The following is a 23,755-nucleotide window of genomic DNA, read 5'->3' as shown; positions in this document are numbered from 1 at the left end:
AAAAGCAAAAGTATGAGTAATTCAGGATCTGTCCAACGCAGTGTTTGGGATAACTTAAAATGTTCTGATTGTCATGTTTCATTGATTTTTTAGAAAAGAACAAAAAAAAAAAAGAAAAGACTCATATAAATAAAGGCATCATCGGTTATGAACTCCACATTTTCCCCCATTTGATGAAGCCACATTAAGAAATTTTTGGGTTCTCATTTTATTCTTGCTGTTTAGTTACATCAGTTGAGGTTTGCTCTGTAGATTGATACATAAATGGGATCAAAGCTGTGAGCAAGTCTTCTGTCTGAAGGTTTAAAATGTCAGTTAACCAGATAATGCATCAAGACAGAGTTCATATGATTACAAAAATAAAATCAAAGGGCATACAAGTTAGTGCATAGTGTTATACTAATAAAATAAAATTGATGATAGCTGCTGGGAAATAATCCAGGCAGTTCATGTATAAAACAAGCACAAACATGCAGAAACATGAAAAACAGATTTTAGTCAATGCAAATATTTATGCTTTCAAACTTGAATGTCCTTTTCTCTGATAGGAGTAATGTTAATCTACTAAAATTCCATTACAATCCATTTAGATTCTTTTTTTACACATAATGAGGGTGAACAGTCTAACAAAATATGAAAAAAATATGACTATGTGAAAACTTTCTAAGAAGCAATCATTCATTTATTTCTCGTATTATTTTCAGGGTTACTGGAGCCTGTCCAGGCTGTCATTGGAAACCCAAGAGATATGTTGCCACTTTGATACAGAAAAACACAAACACATAGTCAGAACCACACTTCTGCACATAGTTTAGACCCACAGATTAACCTAAACATGCATTTTTAGACTAGTTAGTAGAAGCCAAAGAGCTCAGAGAAAGCCATTGTAAGCACTGGGAGAACATGCAAACTCCTTATAGAAAGTGAGCACGTTTGTGGCTGAACTTGGTGAAATTGCTTAAAATATCTTGTCTTGTCTTGTCCTTAAGTCTAGTGATGTTGTGTCATTTTAGCCATAGCTGTAAACCAATTATCCCCCAGAGGAACATTAAAAGTTTGAATTCAGCTGAACTAAAAGAAAAGACCTGCAAACATACCTTCAACAAGGCAACACTGCTAAAGACCACACCACCATTCTGCTCAGAGTTCATCATCTGAAGCACAACTCTTCTTACAAATGTAGTTGAATTTGTTATCATCTGATTATTGACAACAGGCAACATAAAAATATCTTCACCTTTTTTTCTCAGCTGTCAATGTCCTCATCTTCTGTGGTAATTCATATATTTTCTGCTTTAACATATTTATTCTTTGAGTTTCCATCAAATAAGACCAGCAGAACATTTATTATCCACAACTATAAAGTTCCTACTGGAGTCACCAAACAAACATTTCTGTAACATTTTGGAGTTTCTTGGTGTTTGCTTTATGATTTGTGTTCTACTGTTTTAGATTTAATTGTTTATCATGATGTCTCATTTATCTTGTTTATTTCTGCCAAAGTCTTTTCAGTTTATTAAACATTCTTAGTCATCTGTTCAGCCATGCCCATAGTTTCTCCTCAGCAACCCTGTTTGACCTGTCACACACAAGCACACACCTGTCATTCATTACTAATCTTCTCAGCTGCTCTGACTCAGTAATCAACTTTTCATGTATTAATTGTATTAAGTGAATATTTGTTGGTGTTGTTGTTGCTGCACTTATATGTTGATTTCATTTTAATTTATTAAAACACTTTGGAATTATACCTGCCTGTGTGCTGCATACTTTTGGGTCCACCTCACCAACCTCCAAACATTTCAATTTCAGTTCCACACTCAGAAACAAGTGGCATCAAAACAATCACAAATGTTGCTCTGCTGCAAAACAGGCATTTTCAGAAAAGAAATTATCTGATTTTAACCCAAGCTTTAGTTGAATCACTTTTTCCCCATAAATAGTCTAAGCCTTGTTTCTGAATTTTTATGTCACACAAACTGTAAATGTCTAGAAACTGAAGTCTGCATGTTATGCCTAAACCATTGGTTTCTAATTATAAATTGGTTGATTCCTCTCTGGGACTGCTAGAAATAGATTTCAACCACTTTTCAGTCATGGAAAATTCAGTGTAAACAAAACATTTGCATTGAGTTTAGTTTATGAGGTAAAAGACAACATAAAATTGGTTAATATGAAGGTATATTCTCTTTGGGAGTGACCAGGATGGATAGGATTAGGAATGAGGTCATCAGAGGTACAGCACAGGTTGAACGACTGAGAGATAAAGTTAGAGAGGTCACACTGAAATGGTTTGGACATGTGCAGAGGAGGAACAGTGGGTATATTGGTAAAAGGATGTTAGAGATGTAGCTGCCAGGAAAAAGACAAAGAGGAAGGCCAAAGAAGAGATATATGGATGCAGTTAGAGAGGACATGGAGGTAGTTGGAGTTAGGACAGAGGACGCAGAAGACAGAGTTAGATGGAGGAGGACAATTCGCTGTGGTGACCCCTGAAAAGGGAACAGCCAAAAGAAAAAAAGATGTGACAAACCTACATTTTACTGGCATAAAATAAATGTGGAATCCTGAAAAAACACATTTACACACATTTGATGTTAAATAAATGTTAGAAAATGTAGGCAGCCAATAAGATCCTTTAGGATTTTGTAAAGGGGCCAGCTGAATAGATCAATGTGAAAGAAGAAGCAATCATTTAACATGATTTAAAAATTACAGCTTTGACTACTCCAGAAGCAGAACATACCCCCAAATTACCAGTTTGATACCGCAATGGTGCACTGAATAAATATTTGGCTTCTCAGCTCTGTAACTTCTGAGAATCACAATTAAAGAAAGGGTCTCTGGTTCAACTCTCTTAGTGACATCAGACCCAAACCCAAAGTTTTAATCAATGTTCTGAAATAGATGTTTTCTAAATTTTGAAGTTTAATTTACATTTGACTTTAATTTTAAGTAATTTATGCATTTACCATTCACAGTAATGCTACAAGTTAGTAATTTACAGCTGTTAATATGCAGCATGTTTAAACACAAAACCACAGTAATACGGTATTAACCAGTGTTAACAAACTAAATACAGAAGAGAAAATTTTAATTTTATTTGACTTTTATAAAGACAAAAAAGTCTTGATTGGGACAATCCTTTTAGTTTTTATTGCGTCACAGCCAATCATCCTTTTGTTTTGTTCAGGTGAAAATAAGGTTGGACCGGTTTTTAACAAAACAATAATAACAAAAAAATTAAAAACAACCCCCCTCCCCCCCCCTCCCNCAACATATTAAACTGTCTTCTAAATAACTTAGATTCACAGGAGCATCAGGTTGCCCACCCTCACAAAGACATTGCCCATTTGATGATTTCTCTAATGATGATAACAGCGCTGAAATACATTATTAGGGCTGAATAAATACCCCAGGGGAAAAAACTACTATAAGATTAAAAATAACATATAACAGCAACAACAAAATAACACTATATTGTTTTGTGTTTGCCTTCAGATTGTAGATAGTCTGTTCAGAAGTGATTGGTTGTCACTGCAAGAAAAAGTGATTGAGTCTAGAGAGTCCACTTCTACATCAAGCTAGTGTCTCCCACAGAGGCTGTTTAATCAGGGCTGATACTATAAAAACAGAAAAGCTTCTTACACCATTAGGAAGGAAGGGAAGAAGATCTAAATTTTTATTAATCTCCAAACAGTAAAGATCTTGAATGGTTTTGAAAAAATTGATTTGTTATTCTTAAGTCAATTCTTACTGTAAACAAGAGCATAATTTTCTAAGTTTACAAACCTTCTGAAAATTAGACATTAGTTTTATTAAAACCTCTTGTGTAGGTACCATGCTAAACATATAATTTTAACCCTTTTGGGAACAGTATATATTGTACAAAGTGATTGTAAAATTGCCCCCAAACAACCCTTTTTTTCCATAACCACAGACATATCCAGTTCACCTAACCATATCATTTTCTTCCAGGAAAGAGCACATCTCAAAAAAGGCTATTCTTTTGCAGAAACATCACCCATTTGGCCAGGGTAACTGAACTGCAGCCTCCACAAAACACAGTTCTCATCAACCTGTGAATGCTAACCAAGTCTTTTTTTTCCACAGCACAAAAGCTTCCTGCAAGTGTGTGTCCATTTGAAAAGTTACTGTCTGCAGCTTTCCACTGCGAGTCCATATGGTCCCTGTATTTATGAGGTGATGAGGCCAGCTCCTGGGGTTCAGAGTAGTCATTATCTGGGGGATGCTACAGCTCTAGTGGTTAAGGTTACCTGGAGCACGCTGGATGTCCTCACACTCTACCCGAAGCTAGAGGATACTAAATGTATAATCATCTCTGAGTCCATAGAATTCAGGGTCTACCCTGACTGGCCATTAGAAGAGCTTATTGTTAAGACCTATTCTGGCTTTATATCCTGCTATTTCAGCACTACAATCTCAAACAGGGCATCTTTCCTGTAGCATTTTCTAAAAGATAGCAGATTTGGCTGACAATGGTAAAAACAGAACTGGTACTGAAACCAAAGTTCATACTGTTACTGTAGCAGAACTGATGTCTGTTTCCTGTCTTGTAATTTTCTGCCTGAAACAAAAATATATATCATATTTTGATTTAAAAAAATGCAAACATTTTTCTTTTGTTTTACAAGTCGGATTTATACAAGGCAAATAACAAAAATTCAGAATTGACCTGAATTGAAAAATACAAAACCTTAACTCTCTGATTGTTAAAGAAAAATGTTTTTTCTTCAAATTAAAAATAAATAAATAAAAATTCTGAAGGAAAAGAATATTTGACACAATAGCTTCCCAACCCTCTCTTAAAGGTCTTGATGCTACGCAGAATTTTATTCACATTCATTCTTATCCAGATATTTTACCAGATATTTTACCATTCAGTACAAGTATTTAGTGTGTGCCTCTCTATCATGACGGTATAATTCTGTACTTGAATCTAAACTGGAAAGAGCTGTAACTGAGTAAACTTATGTTTCTGGAAGGTACAATCTTTTTAAAGTAATGGGTAACGTATTATTGTAGCACAGATTTTTTTATTTTTTTATGACTGATTTTCTGTCAGAGTAGGCATATACAATAAATAAGACAGACAAAAACTGAAAAGGTTATATTTTTAGTGGTTTATTAAGTAATATGGTATAATGCTCACCTAGAAAACATAACACATTCCTTCAAGTATGGGTTTTGGTAATTACAACAGCTGATGGCAAAACATTGGGCTCCTTGGCTGAGTTTAGTTTCTTACTGATTGTGATGGTCTGCTGCCATTCTAGCAGTAGCTAAAGACTCCCACATAGCACCTAAAAAGATGGCAGCACTAATTCCTGTTAACATAGACTGAGCTGTGGTGCATCATTCCAATCTATTTCTTTTTTAGTGGTCAGCTCTATCTATGGATGTAGGCAAGAATGTCTGGAGTTTTATTTTATTTTATTTTATTTTTTGGACACTTAAACTACAAAGACACTGTCCAGTATTAACAATATCATATTTTGATGTATACCATTAATCACATCACAAAAAATAATGTGTTTAAAAGATTCTGACATAAAACCTCTGCGGGTATTGTTATTATTTGCAAATTGAGAAAATATTTGACTAATATTTGAGCTTATATCTGTACAGGTCTCTCTGTCTACATCTGTATGGTAAAAGTCAGAACACACTACTGTACCAGATATGATGCCACATGTAATAGTTTAACCTTTCCTTTTTAATTCCTGAAACACATTTTACATCTTCCACTCACAACAGGTAAAAGAAATCGAATATATCTTGCATAATGCCATGTTCTCTGCTTTACACAGTTTGCATGGCTTCCTGCTCCTCACCTTCTTTTTGCTTTACCCCTTCTGCTCTCAGCTTAAGGCTTGATTTTCCCAGCCCAGCATACTCTCTGGCTTGTTGGCATCTCTTGCATCGGTATGCAGCTCCCGTTCACACTGCTGATCTCTCTTTATGAGGACATGAGTTTCAGGGCTTTTATTCCTACCTTCACTTGCAAATATGCCTGCATTCAGTACCTACACTCCAGTTTTAAAGACCTGTGGGAAGCCTTTAAAGAGGAAGTCAATAAAAGGGTATAAACATGCATGAGCTGAAGTTTGCGCTTTTCGAGTTTTTATGCTCAAGTTAGTTGTGTTTTTTTTTGGTTGCATCTCATTCGGGCAGGATTCAGAGAAATAAAATCTTGTTGAAGCAGGACTAGATTGTTTTTATTTATAGAAAAACATCCAAATAAAAAAACTAACTTGTATCAAATAATGTGAATTACTTTTTATAATTAGTTGTTTATTATGCTGTTTATGTAAACACTGGCAGATTCGATTAACACATAACATCTGTGAGAATATACTATTCAATGAATGATGGGTTTTAACACTATTCACATTTTAATTATAACTGGTATCATACGCCTGTTTGAAAATGTATAAAATACAACTTTGGTGCAGCAAACCTCTCAAAAGTTGTTGAAGATGTCTCAAACCCAATTGTGCTGCAAGTATCACCAACTCATATCAAGAGTGCTATAGCTTATTTTGACACCTGCATGGGAGATTTCCTCTGACAGAAATCATGTTCAGATCTAAAAACCATGACAATGATAAGTAAAAATTATTTTTTAAATAGTCCAAATATGCCTATCTTCTTTTCAAAACGGTACTCCAGTAGATTAAGTCTTAATTAGAGTGGCTGCCAAGGTGGGTATGATGTGGGTGGAGGTGGACAATAAAAAGTGTACTGCCTAGACTACAGTTTTGCAAGCTGTGAACATGAAATAGGTTGTGATTTTTAAATATCGGCTTTGCAAAAGATTGAGGCACGTCTTGCTGGTGACTTGTTCACAAATATTCATGATTCAGTGAAAATTAAGCCAAAAATCTGCATATTTTCTTGCAATAGTCAAGTTGCTAGACACAAACTAGTCTCCAACAGCCCAATGGGATACTACCTAAAAGAAAGGACAAACGCTAAAATTTAACTTTGTACATCTCATAGACATTACAGTGAATTATACAGATGGATGTTGGATATTTTGCTGCTGCTAATAAACAGCATCTAACATGAAAAGAAAATAGGTACAAAAAAGTGCAAATATCTCAAAAACAGCAGGCAAAATACCTTTCTGTGAGAGGTTGGACTGGATATTATCTGCCATTTTCTGACGATTTAAAAATTTTTTCTATTTTATTACTAAAACTAACCAAAACACTCAAGAAAATGTCTTTAAATCAGGTCATGACAGGATATGCTTGTAAAGGTTTAGTGACAAGAAGTAATTTAAATACCAAATTAAGAATGCAATACAGAATATTTTAGTAGAGGTATAGTAGCCACTGTGGCAGACAGGTTACCTGTTACTCAGATAGTCGAGAGCCCCTAAAAACCTGATGATGAGAATATGACTGCTTTTCTTATTTTTTTTTATTTGTATCTGCTAAAACAGCTGATTGCTAGCTTGTTTCACATGTCAACAACCTGCTATTAGCAAATATTTGTATTGATTGTTTTTTTTTTATATGTATTTTGTTTTGCATAGATGCCATTTTAAATCCTAAAGTCATGCACTGCTAAATATAGCCCTGGCATAAATGGCTACATTTCCTATAATTTGCTGCTCATGCATCTATGAAAATGTATTAGTTATTTCAGCAAACTGTTTAATTTGCAAAGATAGTGTAACAGAGTCTCCTTTATCTGGAGCTCAGTCTGACTCCTCCACTGAAGGGCCTTTATGAGCACAGAAACCCACTGATGCAAAATCTTGCTGGCTGTGTAAAACTTATCAACTCTATGTGCTGAAAGTATATTAACAAAGACTCACGGAAATCGTATTCCTAAAACAACAATTAATGCTTTCACATTTTAGGAGACTTTAAGGAAAGTGTAGCTGTTTTAGTCTTACCTTGTAAATGGCGTCATGCAGAATCTCAGAATCTCTCAACCTACTAACACATCAAACTCCAGCACAATACTTGTATACTTGACCAACTTATTGACATTTTTGTGTAAATTAGCTGTGGCAGCCATCTTGAATTGGGTAGACTTCAAAAGTGAATCATTCGGAGATGTACAACTAGTATTACTTTTATTAAAATTCATCCTGTGATTCATGAGATATTTTGCTAACAGACAAACAAACTAACACACACACACACAGGCAAGAGCAAAACATTGTGATAATAAATGCTAAAACAGCAAAAAATCATCTGATTACTCTAAAATGCTGCATCAAAGAAGAAGCAAGTATTTCTGTCACACCTTAAAACGGTATTAAACAATCTTATAAAAATGCTGCGTTGTGCTCCAGTTGAAGCAACTCAACCAAAAACCAGCACAGCCAATACTGAAAGTCAAAACCCAAGTTACAGCCGTTTGAATAGCACAGAAATCCCTCAGCCTCAGATAAAACTGATCAATTTGGACTTAGGTTATATCCCTCTCTTGTGGTGGTCTGTTCAACCAAAGAATGTGCATTATTCAGTGGATATAAATCTAGAACATTGTTCTCTCTGAAAGAGATGAGCTTTTTGCACGTGTTTGTTCGTCTACATCTTGCCAGACCCTCTCAGGGAAACAGAGAGCTTATGAGAAGACAAAAACAACACAAAAAAAAAACAAAACACAGAAGTAAAAGAGGTTGTGTGCTTTGGTAAGGACATGCAACCATGGCAAAAACCAAGCTATGAATTTGACACAATGTTGGGGGCCATTTTTGTAATAATGAAGAGGAAAATAAATGCATAGAGGAGTATCATCACCACATACTGTGAAATATTTATAAAATGTTTTAAATGGAGGACACAATATGAAATTAGAGGCTGGAGAAGCTGCATGTTGGAGCTACATAAGGCTGTTAAATGAATCCACCAGAATCCAGTCCTAACACAACTGGTGATTTTTTTTAATCAGTTTAATTTGTAATTGTCATTTTCATGTTGCACTCAGTGCTTTTTGCACTTTCTGCTGGTGCTCATTTTAAAACACTTTTGTACTCATTGGCTTTTATTTCAGCTTATGAGAAATGAAAATTTTCTTTCATTCTAATGTTTTTATAATATTTTTTTTGCGTGTTAGCAGTTGCTTTTAGAGTGCTTCATAAACAGACTTGAACTTAAACTTAAACTCACCCATCAAAAGCTTTATGGTTATGGTTAGGTAAGAAGTAGTTAAGATTTTGCATTAAAGTAAGGTTGAATTAGGTTTGGTTAATAGAAGTTAGTGTTCAGGAGCAGAAAATCATCATGGTTTGCATCAAAAATGTACTTTAAAGGTTCTCATTGCAAAGTGTGAAATCAAACATAAAAAAAGTTATCCTTAACTGTATCAAATATTACAGTTTTAAAGAGTTTATTCTTGTAATTTTCCCGATATATTGACAGGTACACACTCAATTTAAACAAGCAACTTTATCTGCATATTTTGCTGAACAAATCTAAGCGTAAATACGAAAAAAAAAAAAACATCAAAAGTGTCAGACCTCTTGATCACAAGCATGATAAAAGGCTGTCGCCATTGTTGACCTATTTTCAGTCACTTCTGCTGTTTCTGTAGGTAAACAAACCAGATGTTTGCAAATTTTTAATTTACGAATTGTTAATCATCAATATGTTGAAAAAAATGAGAGGAAAATTTGAGGGGTTTTTGCTTAACGATTTTTTTTTTGGACTGGTCTTCATGACTTTGCAATGAGTACCTTTAATAACATTCTTTTCCTGGATATGTGGGCGCTGAGTCTTGCCCATATGGGCAGCAAACATGGAGGCTTTTTTAAATCACTGTGTGGGAATATAATATAATATATAAATAAGTTTGTGTTCATACGCACAGAAATATTTTTTGTGTTTTACAATTTTGACTTGTTCCTTGAGATTAGATTAGAACACCGACCTACTGCTGTTCCAGCCTCATCAATGAAGGGCCCACAACCCTAAAAAAACAAGCATGAGGCTCACGCAGATCACACTTTTTAACTGTTTTTTAACTGTTTCTAACACCGCACATCTCCTCACACAGTGAACAATTAAACAAATCATAAATAATGTTGTAGCAGTGTAGGACGAGGCGATTGACACCACCTGTACACACACAGACACAGACACACTGAAAAATGCAGCAGCTAACCCAGTAACGCTTCTGTCTTCCTTGTGCAAAGGGGAATTGTAAAACCGTTTGACAAATGTCATTTTGAAGTTGTAAATACTTCAGGGAAACAATCAAAGGGACCATCCAGCTTTTTGTCTGCACCGTTCACGGAGGAATTTCAACTCCAGTAACTCATAACAAACATGGTCACTTCTGGTTACGTTGCTGAGTTTTGGCTGCATCGAGAGGCCTCAGATAGGTCTCTTCCTCAATATTTATAGTAAAAGAAATAATTTAACACACTGTATATTGTGATCAGATTGATGCTAAAAAATTGTTATGGTGAACATTTTGTATTGAACACACTACTCTTTGTCTCTGACACACTTCTTCTCCAAGAAGAATCACTTTCCCACTCTGTATGTAATGGGGGTAAAAACTTGCTAAAAGACAGAAAAGTTGAGTTATATAACATTTTGCTTTCCATCTCCTGTTATGAAACTATAAAAATAAATAATTGCTTTTTAACAGATTGCGTGTGCGGTCAAAGAATCGTGTACTGTGGTAATTTCTGAAGAAAAAAATATTAACTTTGTTCAGTGACTGCAACAAAAGGAGAGAAGGGAGATCATCACACAGTAAATGAGATTCACAGGCTCATCCATAGTCGGGCAATAGCCCACTTCAACAGATATGAAGGCCAAGAGAGAATGGTAAAGGTCAACTCTGCAAACAGCAATGAAATGAAGTATAGGCTTCATTTCAGACACAATGCTGTAATGTCGGGATGCATAAACCACTTGCAGAACAGACGCCTACCATCTAGCTGCACAGCAGAGGCTCCACACAAAGCTCTCTTCCATTTAACCAGGTTTTACAGAAATATTGCCTGAATAATAGCTTTATTTTTATGAGGTTGTTCTTTATTCTGCAAGTAGAAAACTAGTTCACCAATAAAAGCTTTTAAGGTTTTATGTATATTTAAAATAGCCTTTAGATGGTTAGAATATTTACACATGCTTTATGCCCAGGAGCTTTAAATACTGGATTACATTTCGAGTATAAGAACAGCAAAAGGCTTATTAGTAGTAATTGAACAGTATGCAGACTTTACAGAATGGTAAAGTCTGCATACTGTGTTTGGTTATCTAACATACTGGAAAGAAAAATGTAAATGCCCCAACTGTACGTCAGTGGTTTAGTTCCTCTTTATCATTCTGTCAGACTTGGCAACCTTTGCTCTGGTTTGCACTTCTGTCTGAGAAAGAAACTTTACAGTGATTTTGATAAGTTTCTTGGAAGTTCAGTAACTTCAAAGCAGATATGTACTGTATACATATTAGCTGGGAGTTCGCGTAACAGTTAAGTCACAAAACTATGGCACAGGAAGATCAGGATTTGGGATTCAAATCCTGGTGCCAACCTCTGAGCAACCGCGATTACATAATGAGTGAGAGACAGAAATGATGCCATGCTGGCTCGGACGTTACCTGAATTAATAAGGTCCATGTCAGATGTGTCTGACATGACACCCAGTCAATACTGTCCGGCACTTTTCGTGGTCTTGTAGTTTATTGGGATGCAAAGTAGAAGTTCCATTTTGTCTTTAGTCCACAAAAAAGATCCGATTTGTGTCCTTGTATTTGCTATCCTCATCTCATCCTTCTTGTTGTGTTCACAGTTTGTGGAAGTTTTATGCACAGGCTTCAGACCTTGTTTCCTGTTTTTGGTGTATCTTTGTGGTAGCAGTGCAGGGCCACATAAAGGCCTGACACAGTTACGACAGCAGTTGGGTCATTTTCTGCACTTCATGTGCCTTCAGATCCAGACCTCCCTTGAAAAAGAGATAAGTCATCTTAATGGGATTTGCCTGGTTAAATAAAGGTTGAAAAACAAACAGTAATAAGTGTTCAGATAAACTGTCTGAGCTACTTGTAACTATGACTTTGCACCAATCCCTTCTCACGAGTGTTAGATTGATGAAAACTAGGGCTCATTGACAAAATTTGTTCAAGGGTCAAATTGTTTTAAATCAAACAATGTGAATACCAACTTTTGACTGGTAATATTTCATAAAATAACCGGTATAATATGATGCATTTGAAAACCTGATGTCATAAATTTATTATCATAATGATGAATAAAACATAATTTTAAAAAATCTATGATAAATGCTAACTATAATCATTTGCCATAAATAAAATAAAAAAACAAGCATAAGGGTTTTGAGTTTGACAACACTAATGCATAAAGAAAAGCACCAAAGCAGTGATTTAATTTTAAATAGAGAGCACATTGGGCACAAACACAGAGCATTTGTTTCAACAGCTAACACATCTGCTGTGTACCCTGATCCAATAGCAAAGAAGTTTCACAGAAAACTCCACAACAGTAGTGGATATTACTGTTATTCACTGCTCAGTTCATTGACAGTCATACTCACTTAAAAATATTAGTTTAATCTACCACCTCTGACTACAGTATTTGTTTACAGATTTACGGGAACCTATCAACACAGAAGTTACACTCTTCACTGGTGTCACCGACCCTTTCTGAGATGATTTTTAACTGATTTTTCCATCCGATTATTCATTAATGTTTTAAATTCTTGGTAAGTCACACAGGATAGGCTGGATGTGGTCCTGGGGCCACTACTTGTTGATCACTAAAACAAACACGATTCTTTCACTGTGACTAACTATGGCAATCAACTTATTATGAGTACAAGCAGACAAGCTTTTGGCAAAAGAAAGTCTGTAACTTTTTTTCCTTGCACATGAGCCAGACTCATCTTTAATAGCGGCATTGTCCTTCCAGTCTATCAGCCTCATTGCTAAGCTTATACCCACTCAGAAGGGACATGATGTGTGAATGTGCAGTGACAAAGAGCAGGGCAAAGGGAGGCTGACAGCACACAGTGTACAGTTGAGACAGCAAGCAGCTAATCTTAAAGCTCCTTCCCCACTTGTCTGAGCACATTTGCCTCTGGCTCGAGGTTTATCCCTACAGATGTATATCTGTCAACAAAACGCGAGTAGGGCAGCACTAGGTCCCTTGGAGCATATTGGTTCTTTTTACTGGATTATCATTTGCAGTGGCATGCTGCATAGCACTGGAGCTAGCTCTTGGCAGCTGGGAGACATTCTGCAGGGATAAGCTAACCCACAGCAGTGGGGAAAGGGTATCCTTGAACGTAAACCTCCCTCCTCTGCTATACCTCGTCGTCAGCTCAGCCAGCTTATTCCTGCTGACTGATCATTCTAACCCACAGGAGATGTGCTCAGGCACACATTTCACAGGCTCCCTGTGTCTCACAGTTTGTGGCATTATGTGGCTCACTTTAGCTGAAGTCCAATATGTATTCATTTCAATGCAACAAGGTCTGAGCTGAAACAAGAAAAGAGTTTCTGCAAAAAAAAAGAAATAAGGACCAGTGCCATCTGAAAGTACACTAAAAGTGACAAACCAGCTGAGAAGGCAGGACAGTTATTTGAATGCATGTCTGCTGTTTAAGCACTGAAAGCTTCTGCTGGAACTGAGCATTCAAATAGTAAGAATGACTACTCCTCAATGAATTCTACAATTCTGAACCACACCACTGGGACCAAAACAAGGAAGTTAAAGAAAAGAATAGTTATAGAATAGCTTACAATATTGTTACAATGGTAAAAATGTGAGTGAAAGCTGTAAATCTCAGCCAAAAGTACACAAAAAAAACAATTTATTTGATTTATCTGGCTTGCCTTTTGCAATTTTTCCCAGATGAAAGGAAAAGAACACTTTTAAAGAAAAGTGAGTGTCTTTTTAATCTGTATTATATACATTAATATGCAACAGTGCAATCACTGTTTGAAAAGTTGCCTGATTATAAAAAGATGCAAATGCTGACCTATATCCAAATGAACAACTGAACAATCAAATAAATAAATGCATACTCAGGACAGTTGGCATGTAAAAATATAACTGAAATCAAAAGACAAAGACAGCATATCGAACTTAGAAAAATAAAATACTAAAATTCCAGCAACAAATTTAATGGTAACATGTTAGCATAGGTGCAACAAATGACCTTCTTTTGATTGATTGATTGATTGATTGATTGATTGATTGATTGATTGATTGATTGATTGATTGATTGATTGATTGATTGATTGATTGATTGAACGAACGAACGAATGAACGAACGAACGATTGGTTGGTTGGTTGGTTGGTTGGGTGGCTGATTGATTGATTGACTGATTGATACACAAGTTTTCTGCCTGTGAACAGGAAAAGACAACCTTTAGCGCTCACTGTCTTAGGAAAACAGACTGAGCTAAAATGTGGGACAAACTCTCTTTATTATGTTCAGATCTGTTGTGCTTGTGGTTAAGGTTATACAATGTCCACAATATAAATATTTATTAATTATTCTGGGTTGATAAAAAAAATATTCATATCATTACAGTACTTCTTTTACATATGTTCTGTTAAGCTGCGCTGACTCCTAGTTAGATCTGCTCTTCCTTCTTATCCCATTTATGGTTTAGCTAAAGTTCATTTTAATTTACATTTTGGTGTCTGAACATCAATTTTATGATCCATCAGTTCGATCACCTTTGTGCAATAAAGTTTAACTGGAATTGTTCATTCATAACTGATTTCACGATTGGTATATAATGAACATAACTGTAATTAAATCCCCTTTGTATTTAAAGTACTGTTGTTCTACAGTTTCTTCTGAGTGATTTCGGGATTTTTAACCATCTGAGTATGCTGACAGTAATAAGCATAATCTGATCAAAGGTAAAGTCCCAATAATATTATTTGTGTTCATGCTGCTTGTCTAAGTCTGCAAAGAAACCTGCACATCTATAAAGGCAGCATTAATGCTACATGCTATACTCTCTTGTTGAGTGATTTTGTATGTTTCGGTTTGGTTTTGTAGGGTTTAAATTATTTTAAAATGATCATAGTTTTGTTGTTAATATTTTTTAAGACAGCATCTAAACTGTTTTGTAAATAGATTTGCAAATAATTGTATTATATGAATTTATCAATAATTCTTTATAAATATTAAGATGTAGATTTGATAGTCTGGTTCAGTGTTAAATTATTAGATATTTTCAACAATAATCAAAATTTGAATATTAATTTTGTTAGAATGTGTATAAAAATTAACATGTATTTTCTGCTCTATTAGTTTGAAAAGATTTAGTATTCAGTGTTCACAACGTAACAAAAAGAGCAAGTCTTCTTTACACCAATATTTAAATAGACTATCAAAGGCTCTACAAGACAGTTTTGCATTTTTAATGACTAGCCTCTATTCCCTAACTAATCAAGAGGGTTTTTTCTTTCATTTGTTATGATAAAAAATCATTCCTTATCCATTTCTGTCTCTTTGTCAGTAGTTTTGATGTCTGTGGATTTGATACCAGATTAAATGCTTTCACAAAGGAGACATTTTTTGTTATTTATGCCTTACTTTGCCTTCATTACTGGCCCCACACATGGTCCTACACACACACCAACACTAAAAGTGTCACCTGTGAGGCTGTTCTTGCCAAAACGTCTGAGGAGATAAAACATGATGAAAGACCATTCGCTGAAACAAAAGAAAAGTTCCCCTGGTGGTGTGGGAGCTTTTGGGGGCTTAGCAAGAAGGAAAGTGATGAAACGCTTGAGAAGAAGGAAAATCACACATAACCAGAGACTCCGTCCAACAAATAAATGTGCAGATTATAAAACATACATCCATTTTTCCAACAGGCTTACAAAGAGATGAAAAATAGCTTTGCCACATGGCTAATTAGCATTGCTAGTCCGCCTGCCTGCCGTCTTACCTGATAACTGTCTCTGACAAGTCTGTCTGGCGTCTTCATTTACTGCCTTTGGTTAAATATGTTCTGATAGTGCAATGATACACCAACACCTCACTGAGTGACACAAGTTGCTGCTATACTGCACATATGGGGGCAACAGAGCCTCACAGAACAGGCACACAAGGCAGCTCAATTTAAAAAAGAGGAAGCAATTTTAATATATTCTGTCAAACGGGCTTTTTAAACATTAGGACAGCATGACACTCCATAGGCTGTAGTTATAAAAATAAAGTGTCCAGCCAAGACTATAAGCAAAAAATAGTAAGAGTGTATTTCTCTGAAGCAGGATGAGTCTGTGTGAAATGACTCACAGCATTCTGGTGCATGAGCAGAGCTGCTGAGGCTGAAGTCTTGTCTACAGAATCACTGCAGTATGTGAAGCGGTGTACTGCAATTTAACTGTCGATTAGGCCGCGAACACACACTAGATTCTGCTCCTTTATACCTATGCTGAAGAGGTTATGCTTTTCTGTTCCATTTGTTTGTTTGTCTCTTGTGAAGCATGATGTCTCGAAAATTGTTTGTGGCTCTAGAGGAATGACAAGTTAAACCATAGGTTAATTCAACCCAGAGATTAAATATTTTTTTCTAAACTTCCCAATATGGCTCATTGTTGAAAAATGTTTCACCTTCACAAAAGAAAGGGAGTTTTTTTTTTTTAAATAATACATTTAGTTTGTTTTTCTTTCTTTCTTGCAATAATGTCATGACCTTCAGGTCAGTCTGGGGTTCCTGTATAAATAAAATAAAACTTTTATCATTATTATAATAATAGCAAAATTGTTAATAGGGTGCATTTGTGTACACAGCTGATCATATTAATCAAATTCCCTCATGTATCAGCATGTGTTCAAGCCCCAAACAGAATAATTAAACAATTCTTTTGATTATTGCTCCTTTGCTTTTTGTTTCTTTGTAGCACACAGTAGTTTTATTTTCTATTCACATGTGGCAATGACACAGAGAAATGTAGTCACAAATTTTCCAAAAGATTTTCATTCAACTAAGAAAGTGAACATTTAAGACTTAACCAGAGGACACACCACACAAATTTTTTGCCAGCTTTTAATCATAATTCCCAGTTGGGCAAAGTCGCACCAATCTGCACTAGTTGGGGACAGTCGGCATGTCTAGTTGGCACAAAAATCTGTTCATGTGTGAGGGGTAAAGATGCAAAATCTGCAAGTGTATGAAGGGAACAGACCCAACCTGACGTCTGTCGCACTCAATCAAACATGTTTGAATTACGGGAGCCAAATCTGGACACAGTGTAAACTGATTATTGACCCAGCTGCAAAAAACGTGTTGCCAACAGCCAATGAATAAAAGGGTGGGATACAGGAAATGGCATCCAAAGAGCAGATATCTGTGCAGACAGCAGCAGCAGCAGCAAGCTGATTGTTACATGTGTTAATTTCCCCTTTAAACTGTTGACTTTGCAAGAATTTGCACAAGACTTCAATGCATTCAGTTGACTTTAGTTGGTCTGATAAATCATATAGTCTGTGATCCCTCATCAGGTGCAGATGTTAAGCATGTGATCCCAGTCTTTTCTTTGTCATACAGAAATTTGCTGAAACCATTCTGTTAGTGTGTATTCCAAGTCTTTTCAAAGTCTGTAAAGACTGTAAAGTTGTGTAGTGTGTCCCCAGGTTTCACCAAAATACACATAGCTGCTAATATCGAACTTTTACAAGATTTTTCAGTGCAGGAGTTTTACTTGTTACAGTTTTTATCACAGTGCTATATTGATGCATTAATGCACAAACAAAGAAGAAACTTCTTCCCCTCCTACTTTTTAGTAATTGATCCTGTGGCCAATGCAGATTCAATTAGCAATTTTAATTACATGTACAGATTCTTGTGCAGCCCTTCCGACTGTGTGCGCTCTCTGTTTACCAGCTGCAAGCCATTGTTTGACTTTTCACATCTCCCCCAAAGCTTTGTGATTTATACTTTAAGTGTACTGGCCCTGGCACTTCATGTATCTAACCTCTAGCCTCATATCATACATATTTTAAGCAGCCCTTGAAGTAGGCATGATCTTAGAAGAGCTCTTGGATTGGACAAGGTAAAACTCTCTGTGCCCTGTTTTCGCTCTCTGCTCACGAACCAAAATCTGTTGCCGGGTCAGTTGGCTTCTTGTTGACTATTACTGATCTCAAAACTAGTACAAACTAAGCTATTGATCTTTACAAAAACAAAACAAATATGCATGTCCTTGACTTTTTTGAGGCAACTGAATGATGATGTTAAAATGTTACATTTATAAATGAATTCTTGACCAAAAAGAAAAAAAAATGCTCTGCATTATTTGTTTGTCCAACATATTTTGTTACCCTGTCACTTAGTTTGATAAACTCCACAACATAGATGGTGATGGAGGGAGGATACGGAAAAAATGGAAATTAAACAAAGGCACCTAAAGCAAGTGGACATAAGCTTCTCAACCTTTTCAAAATCAAACTTTTGGGTGCTGCTTCAGCAGTGTTGGGAAGTCAGTGAGACAGCAGAGATAAAGGCAACAGACGTTGAATGAGCAGCCATGCAGACCCCCAAAGACCGTGAAAGCAAAGCACAGATGACAGTGATGACAAGGTTTATTTGGTTTGCGTGCTCTTTAACACTATCAGTCTGTGACGTTAACAGCCACAAAGAGGACTTTGAGTCATGAATAAAACTGCATTTTTTCCCCCCCAATAGCTCAGAAAATCACGAGACAGATTTTCCTTTTTTGATGAAACAAAAACTACTAAAATAATAAGCCCTAATGCCTACCTGCTGCAGCAACTGTCAGTTGAAATAAGCCTGATATGAGTCTCAAAAGACTTTGCCTTAGTAGTAAAGCTCTCTGACAAATATTACAAGTCTTAGTACAGCAACAACATCCCAAAGTTATGGAGACTGTTTCTGCTGATACTGATAGTGGCTGTGGATGCTCCTACTCTTGACAAAAGTTAGAAATCTGTGCACCTTGAACTTGTTTCCTTTAAGTGCAGATAGGATTTGTTCTGCATGTCTTTTCAAATGCATTTTGGATTAAAATGACCTGTTAAGTCATTTTATTCCCACAAAATTGTCGATATCATTATTATTCCAAGGTTAATTGTTAGGGTAATTGGTAACTCTAAATTGTTACTAGTGTTGAGTGAGAATGGTTGCCTGTCCAATTTGTCTCTAAGTGACCCTGTGATGGACTGGCAATCTGTCCTGGGTGTACCCGCCTCTCGCCCAATGACCGCTAGAAATAGACACCAGCTCCCTGTGACCCTGAACAGAAATGCATGCAACAATAATGGATGGATGGATTATTATTCCATTTATACAGCAAACTCCAGTGCATTAGTGGGTTCAAGTTTTATTGGATCAATAATTTCTTAAAATTAAACTCATAGATACATGGCTTGTGCAGGTGCTTTGCTTTGGCATCTGTTTGCTAGCCAATTTCTTTCCTTCGCTCAGCAGCTCTAGTGAGGCAAATATAGAACTAAACTGGTCATTTTTATTGTCAAAATAAATTTCATGACTTATATAGTGACAAACTTAATGTAAATTCTTAAATGCTTTAACTAAAAACAGAGCAAACCAGGAACAAAATACAAGGACAGGTTTTTGCCCAGTCCACTTTCCTGCAAACACAATGTCCACTAAAAGTTAAAAACAGAAAGATGAGTCTTTTTTTATAACATGGGACATCAAGATCCAGACAGACTCCAATCAATAAATGTTTTAAATTAAGTTCATAAACTCTAGTTAACATTTTCACTTCCATTTTACAAAAAATACATTATTAGATTCCATTTTCTAAGGGCCCAGCTTATTTCTATTAATTTTAGGGCAGCTTTAAATTCTTTTTTGAAACTTGAATTATGCTAAAGACTGGAAATCTATTGCAGTCATATTCTGCTGGAAACCTTCGGCAGAGTGCGTTTGTGCGTTTCTAACAACCCTCAAATAATGATATTATAAAGCACTCTTCAGCATCATTTAAACAGGAGTGGTTTTTACTTGGACATTTCCAAACAGTAAACCTAATAATTACTATTGAAGGAGTGGACCTGCTTGCAAATGTTACATAAATAGTGTCCTTGAAGATTCATTCAAAGTGTCATTGGCTGCAGGAAAGAAAAAACAATCAAGTTAGGTGGTTTTTAGTGTTGATCTGAACATTTTCTAGAGACATAAGTTGGTTTTCAAAAAACTATCTGTCATATTATTTGTTATGTAATGCTAAACATTTTGTAGTTAACGAACCATAAAATGTTTAAAATCATGCATGGTTATTTAACTCAAATCCTCTCAGAGAAGAGGCATGTCTTTAGGCAACATGTGGATGTGGTTGGATGTCTATGTCTATGGCATTTCAAGTTGGACAGCTCTGTGAGGTGAAATGAAGCTGCACAGGCCAAAACTTGCTGAAAGCAAGAATCCGAAAGACAGTAAAACAAAAATAAATACGCATATTTAAACTGTAATCTATTTAGACTCACATTTGAGTTAAAGGTGCTCAACACAAAGTAGAAAATCAATCATAAAAAGGCTATTCTGAACTAAATCAAATAGTGCAGTTTGAAAGAGTTCACTCCAGTAGTTTTCCAGCTATTGAATGCAATTCTAAAATGCGGGTCTGCACTCAATGTAAACAAAGCTGAATCCACCGAAAACCAATAAGAAGCTTGAGTCACTTGATTGACCTACATAATCTGTGTAGGTAAACAAATATGGCTGTAAGTTTAACCTATTTTCATTCACTTTGGCTGGCATCCAGTCACAGTTTTGCTTACATTTTTTTTTTTTATTTAAGGACACATTAATTACAGTTTTTTTTTCTTTGTCTAGTATTCATGACTTTGCTATGATTACATTAAAACTGTGGCTGCATGTTTTTTTGTTTGTTTTTCATCTGAGTAAAAGTGTTTTGCATCTGGCATTACTGGCATAAGAATCTCATGAGAACCGATTTTATTCAGTGTACAAAAAAGTGGAAGGTCTCCTGAGCAAATAAAGCTCCAGCTGATATAAGGAACTTCACTCATTTCGAGATCATTTATAGAACCTGAATAATTTGTTTACAACATTAATATTTTATTTTTTAAAAAAGATGTTTTGATCAATATATTAAGATTAAATCTGCACTGACATTGCCATCAATGACACACGGGGCGACATTGTATTTAAAAGTGGAAGGCGAAGATAAAGGTAGGACACACTGATGGCACCACCCCCATCTGGAAGGGGTTAAGTGCTCTGGTCGTCTGTTGGGCGGTGGCTGCATAAGCATGTCCAGGAGCGGGACGGTCTGCGGGGAGATGGGCTATTGTCATGAGGCGACACAGATACCTCACCTGCGTCTCCAGCACGCAGGGCTTGCACGGTACTGGGTCTCATGCATACCAGCACTGGTGGAGAAAGAGTCCTTATGCACAGGAGCACACAGGCAGACAGTGTTCTGCCGACTCCTAAAACAGTGAGCATTATAAATAAGCTTTATGCAGGAACGATTCTCAGTGCAGCCACATATGGACTTCTTATCTGTGCAGATTGACTGATTAATAGGTTGCTTTTAAAATTACCCCCAAAATACAAAAAAAGAAAAAGAGAAAAATATCCTCTCAATGACACCGGGCTCTGCAAAAAGACCACCAGCCACCTTCCCCTGAATCAGCTCCAGCCCAAGTGAATGGAGAGAGAAACAGCAGACTACAGGCAACTCGTCCCGCAGTCTCGTGGTTTAATCGGTCACTTCATCTCAAAAACAAGGACATAACATCCAAGTTGTCTCCGAAAGCCAAACTTGTGCAGCCGCATCGTGCGTCTCGTTGCGCCGCACAACTTCCAGGCATTCCAGCACACACACTTTGGCTCTGACAGCAGCCAGCGACAGTCGCGCTGCAGCCACAACTGCGGAGGATTTTAAAGGAAAAATCAACTGTTTTTTTTTGTTGTTGTTGTTGTGCATTGAATAGGCAACTTGCGCTCACGTGCGCAACGATCACAAACGATCTTTGCGCTTCACTCCCCCTCCCCTCCCCTCCCCTCCCGCACACCACGCCCGTCTGTATGCACAGCAACATCCAGGGCACTCACCTTTAAAGACGCTCGCGCAGAGGCTGTACAGGATGAAGATCAAGTGCCGCTGGAGCATCATATTCTTCTCTTTTTCCTTCACAATTTCACGTCAACGCTCCACTCCGCGCTCCACTCTCTCTTTTTTTTCTTTCTTCTTCTTCTCTCTTCTTCTGTCAGGTTGGACTTATCCAGCTGAACGGCGCAGTTTCGGACTGACCTGAGTTACATTGATGAACTCTCCTTCTATATTTCTCGCAGATCAGGAGGGGGGGCAGTGAACACTGTAGTGAAGCAGGACGGCAAAGATGCTCGTCGGCAAAGTGCAGCTCCTGCTTCCCTTTATTGCCTTTCACTTTGACTCGCTGCAGAGAGCTAGAGTCCCGCCCACGCTTTTTGACTAATGAAGACGCTTCACCAATGAAAAACACCTAGAAATACTTCTGATCTCTGGTAAACAATTATACTGTGGACGTGCATGTACAAACGCGAATACATTTGTTTGTACCCATTTGTTAAAGAAACCTGCTATGGTCGCTAAAATAACTTGAAACTGACAAAAGTAAAAAAAAAAAAAAAAGAAAAGAAAAGAATTTACTGAAAATCAAGTAAAAAAATCAGACACTGCTTTTACATTTTGGTTCACAAGTATTATTTAAAAAAAATTATCAAAAACCTTGATAAAAAAAGATGGTTCCTATCTTAATATTTTGTTGCACAATCTTTTGAGCCATTCTGGTAGTTTAGCCCACTCCTCTTGAGCAAACCGTTTAATCTGTCTAAGGCAGGGGTGTCCAATCCTGGTCCTCGAGGGCCACTATCCTGCATGTTTCCCTTATTTCCCTGCTCCAACACACCTGATTCAGTGGTTAAATCACCTCTTCATGTTCTGCAGAAGCCTGTAAATCACCCATTGATTCAAATCAGGTGTGTTGGAGCAGAGAAACAAGTAAAACATGCAGGATAGTGGCCCTCAAGGACCAGGATTGGAGAACACTGGTCTAAGGTTTTAAAGGATGCCTTCTATAGACTGCATGCTTCAGCTCCTTCCACAGATGTTCAGTAGGATCTAGATCAGGGCTCAGAAGGCCACTTCAGAACAGTCCAGTGTTTTGTTCTTAGTCATTCTTGGATGGTTTTTGTGTGTTCTGGGGTCATTATCCTGTTAGAGGACCCATGACCTGCGACTGAGAATAAGCTTTCTGACACTGGGCAGCACATTTGGCTCAAGAATGCCTTGATAGTCTTGAGATTGCATTGTACCCTGCACAGATTCAAGACACCCTGTGAGAGATGCAGCAAAGCAGCCCCAGAACAGAAACAAGCCTCCTCCATGTTTCACTGTCGGTACAGGGTTCTTTTCTTTGTGTGTTTCATTTTTATATCTTGTAGGGCTGATGTGACTTGTTGCCAACAGATTCCAGTTTTGTCTCATTTGTCTAAAGGACATTCACCCGGAAGCTTTGTAGTTTGTCAATATGCATTTCAGCAAATTCCAGTCTCACTTTTTTATGCTTTGCTTTCATCAGTGGTGTCCTTCTCAGTCGTCTTCCATTAAGTCCACTTTGGCTCAAACAGCGATCAATGGTGGGATCTGACAGTGATGACTTTTGACCTTGAAATTCACCTCTAATCTTTTTGGAAGTTGCTCTGGGCCCTCTGGTCACCATCCATAATATCTGTCTCTTCAATTTGTCATCACTTCTCCTCTTGCG

The 23,755-nt window shown here is 36.8% G+C and overlaps 1 protein-coding gene across 3 annotated transcripts in view; it reads right to left on the bottom strand.

Moving 5' to 3' along the window:
- cadm2b (cell adhesion molecule 2b) overlaps window positions 1-22,526 on the bottom strand; it is a 137,262-nt gene extending 114,736 nt beyond the window's left edge. Inside the window, exon 1 of one of the 3 annotated variants that reach the window (XM_017416464.3) lies at window positions 22,062-22,526. In XM_017416464.3, coding sequence (XP_017271953.1) covers window positions 22,062-22,122 — 61 coding nt within the window. In that variant the 5' untranslated portion in view covers window positions 22,123-22,526. The remainder of the gene's footprint in view (window positions 1-22,061) is intronic. The other 2 variants (XM_037974110.1, XM_017416465.3) reach the window with 2 other exon arrangements.
- Window positions 22,527-23,755: the final 1,229 nt, after the last annotated feature.

Source organism: Kryptolebias marmoratus, linkage group LG2 (genome assembly GCF_001649575.2).
Source record: "Kryptolebias marmoratus isolate JLee-2015 linkage group LG2, ASM164957v2, whole genome shotgun sequence".
Taxonomy (NCBI): Eukaryota; Metazoa; Chordata; class Actinopteri; order Cyprinodontiformes; family Rivulidae; genus Kryptolebias; species Kryptolebias marmoratus.
The sequence above is the reverse complement of the archived record's forward strand: the minus strand, read 5'-3'. Positions and strand labels throughout refer to the sequence as shown.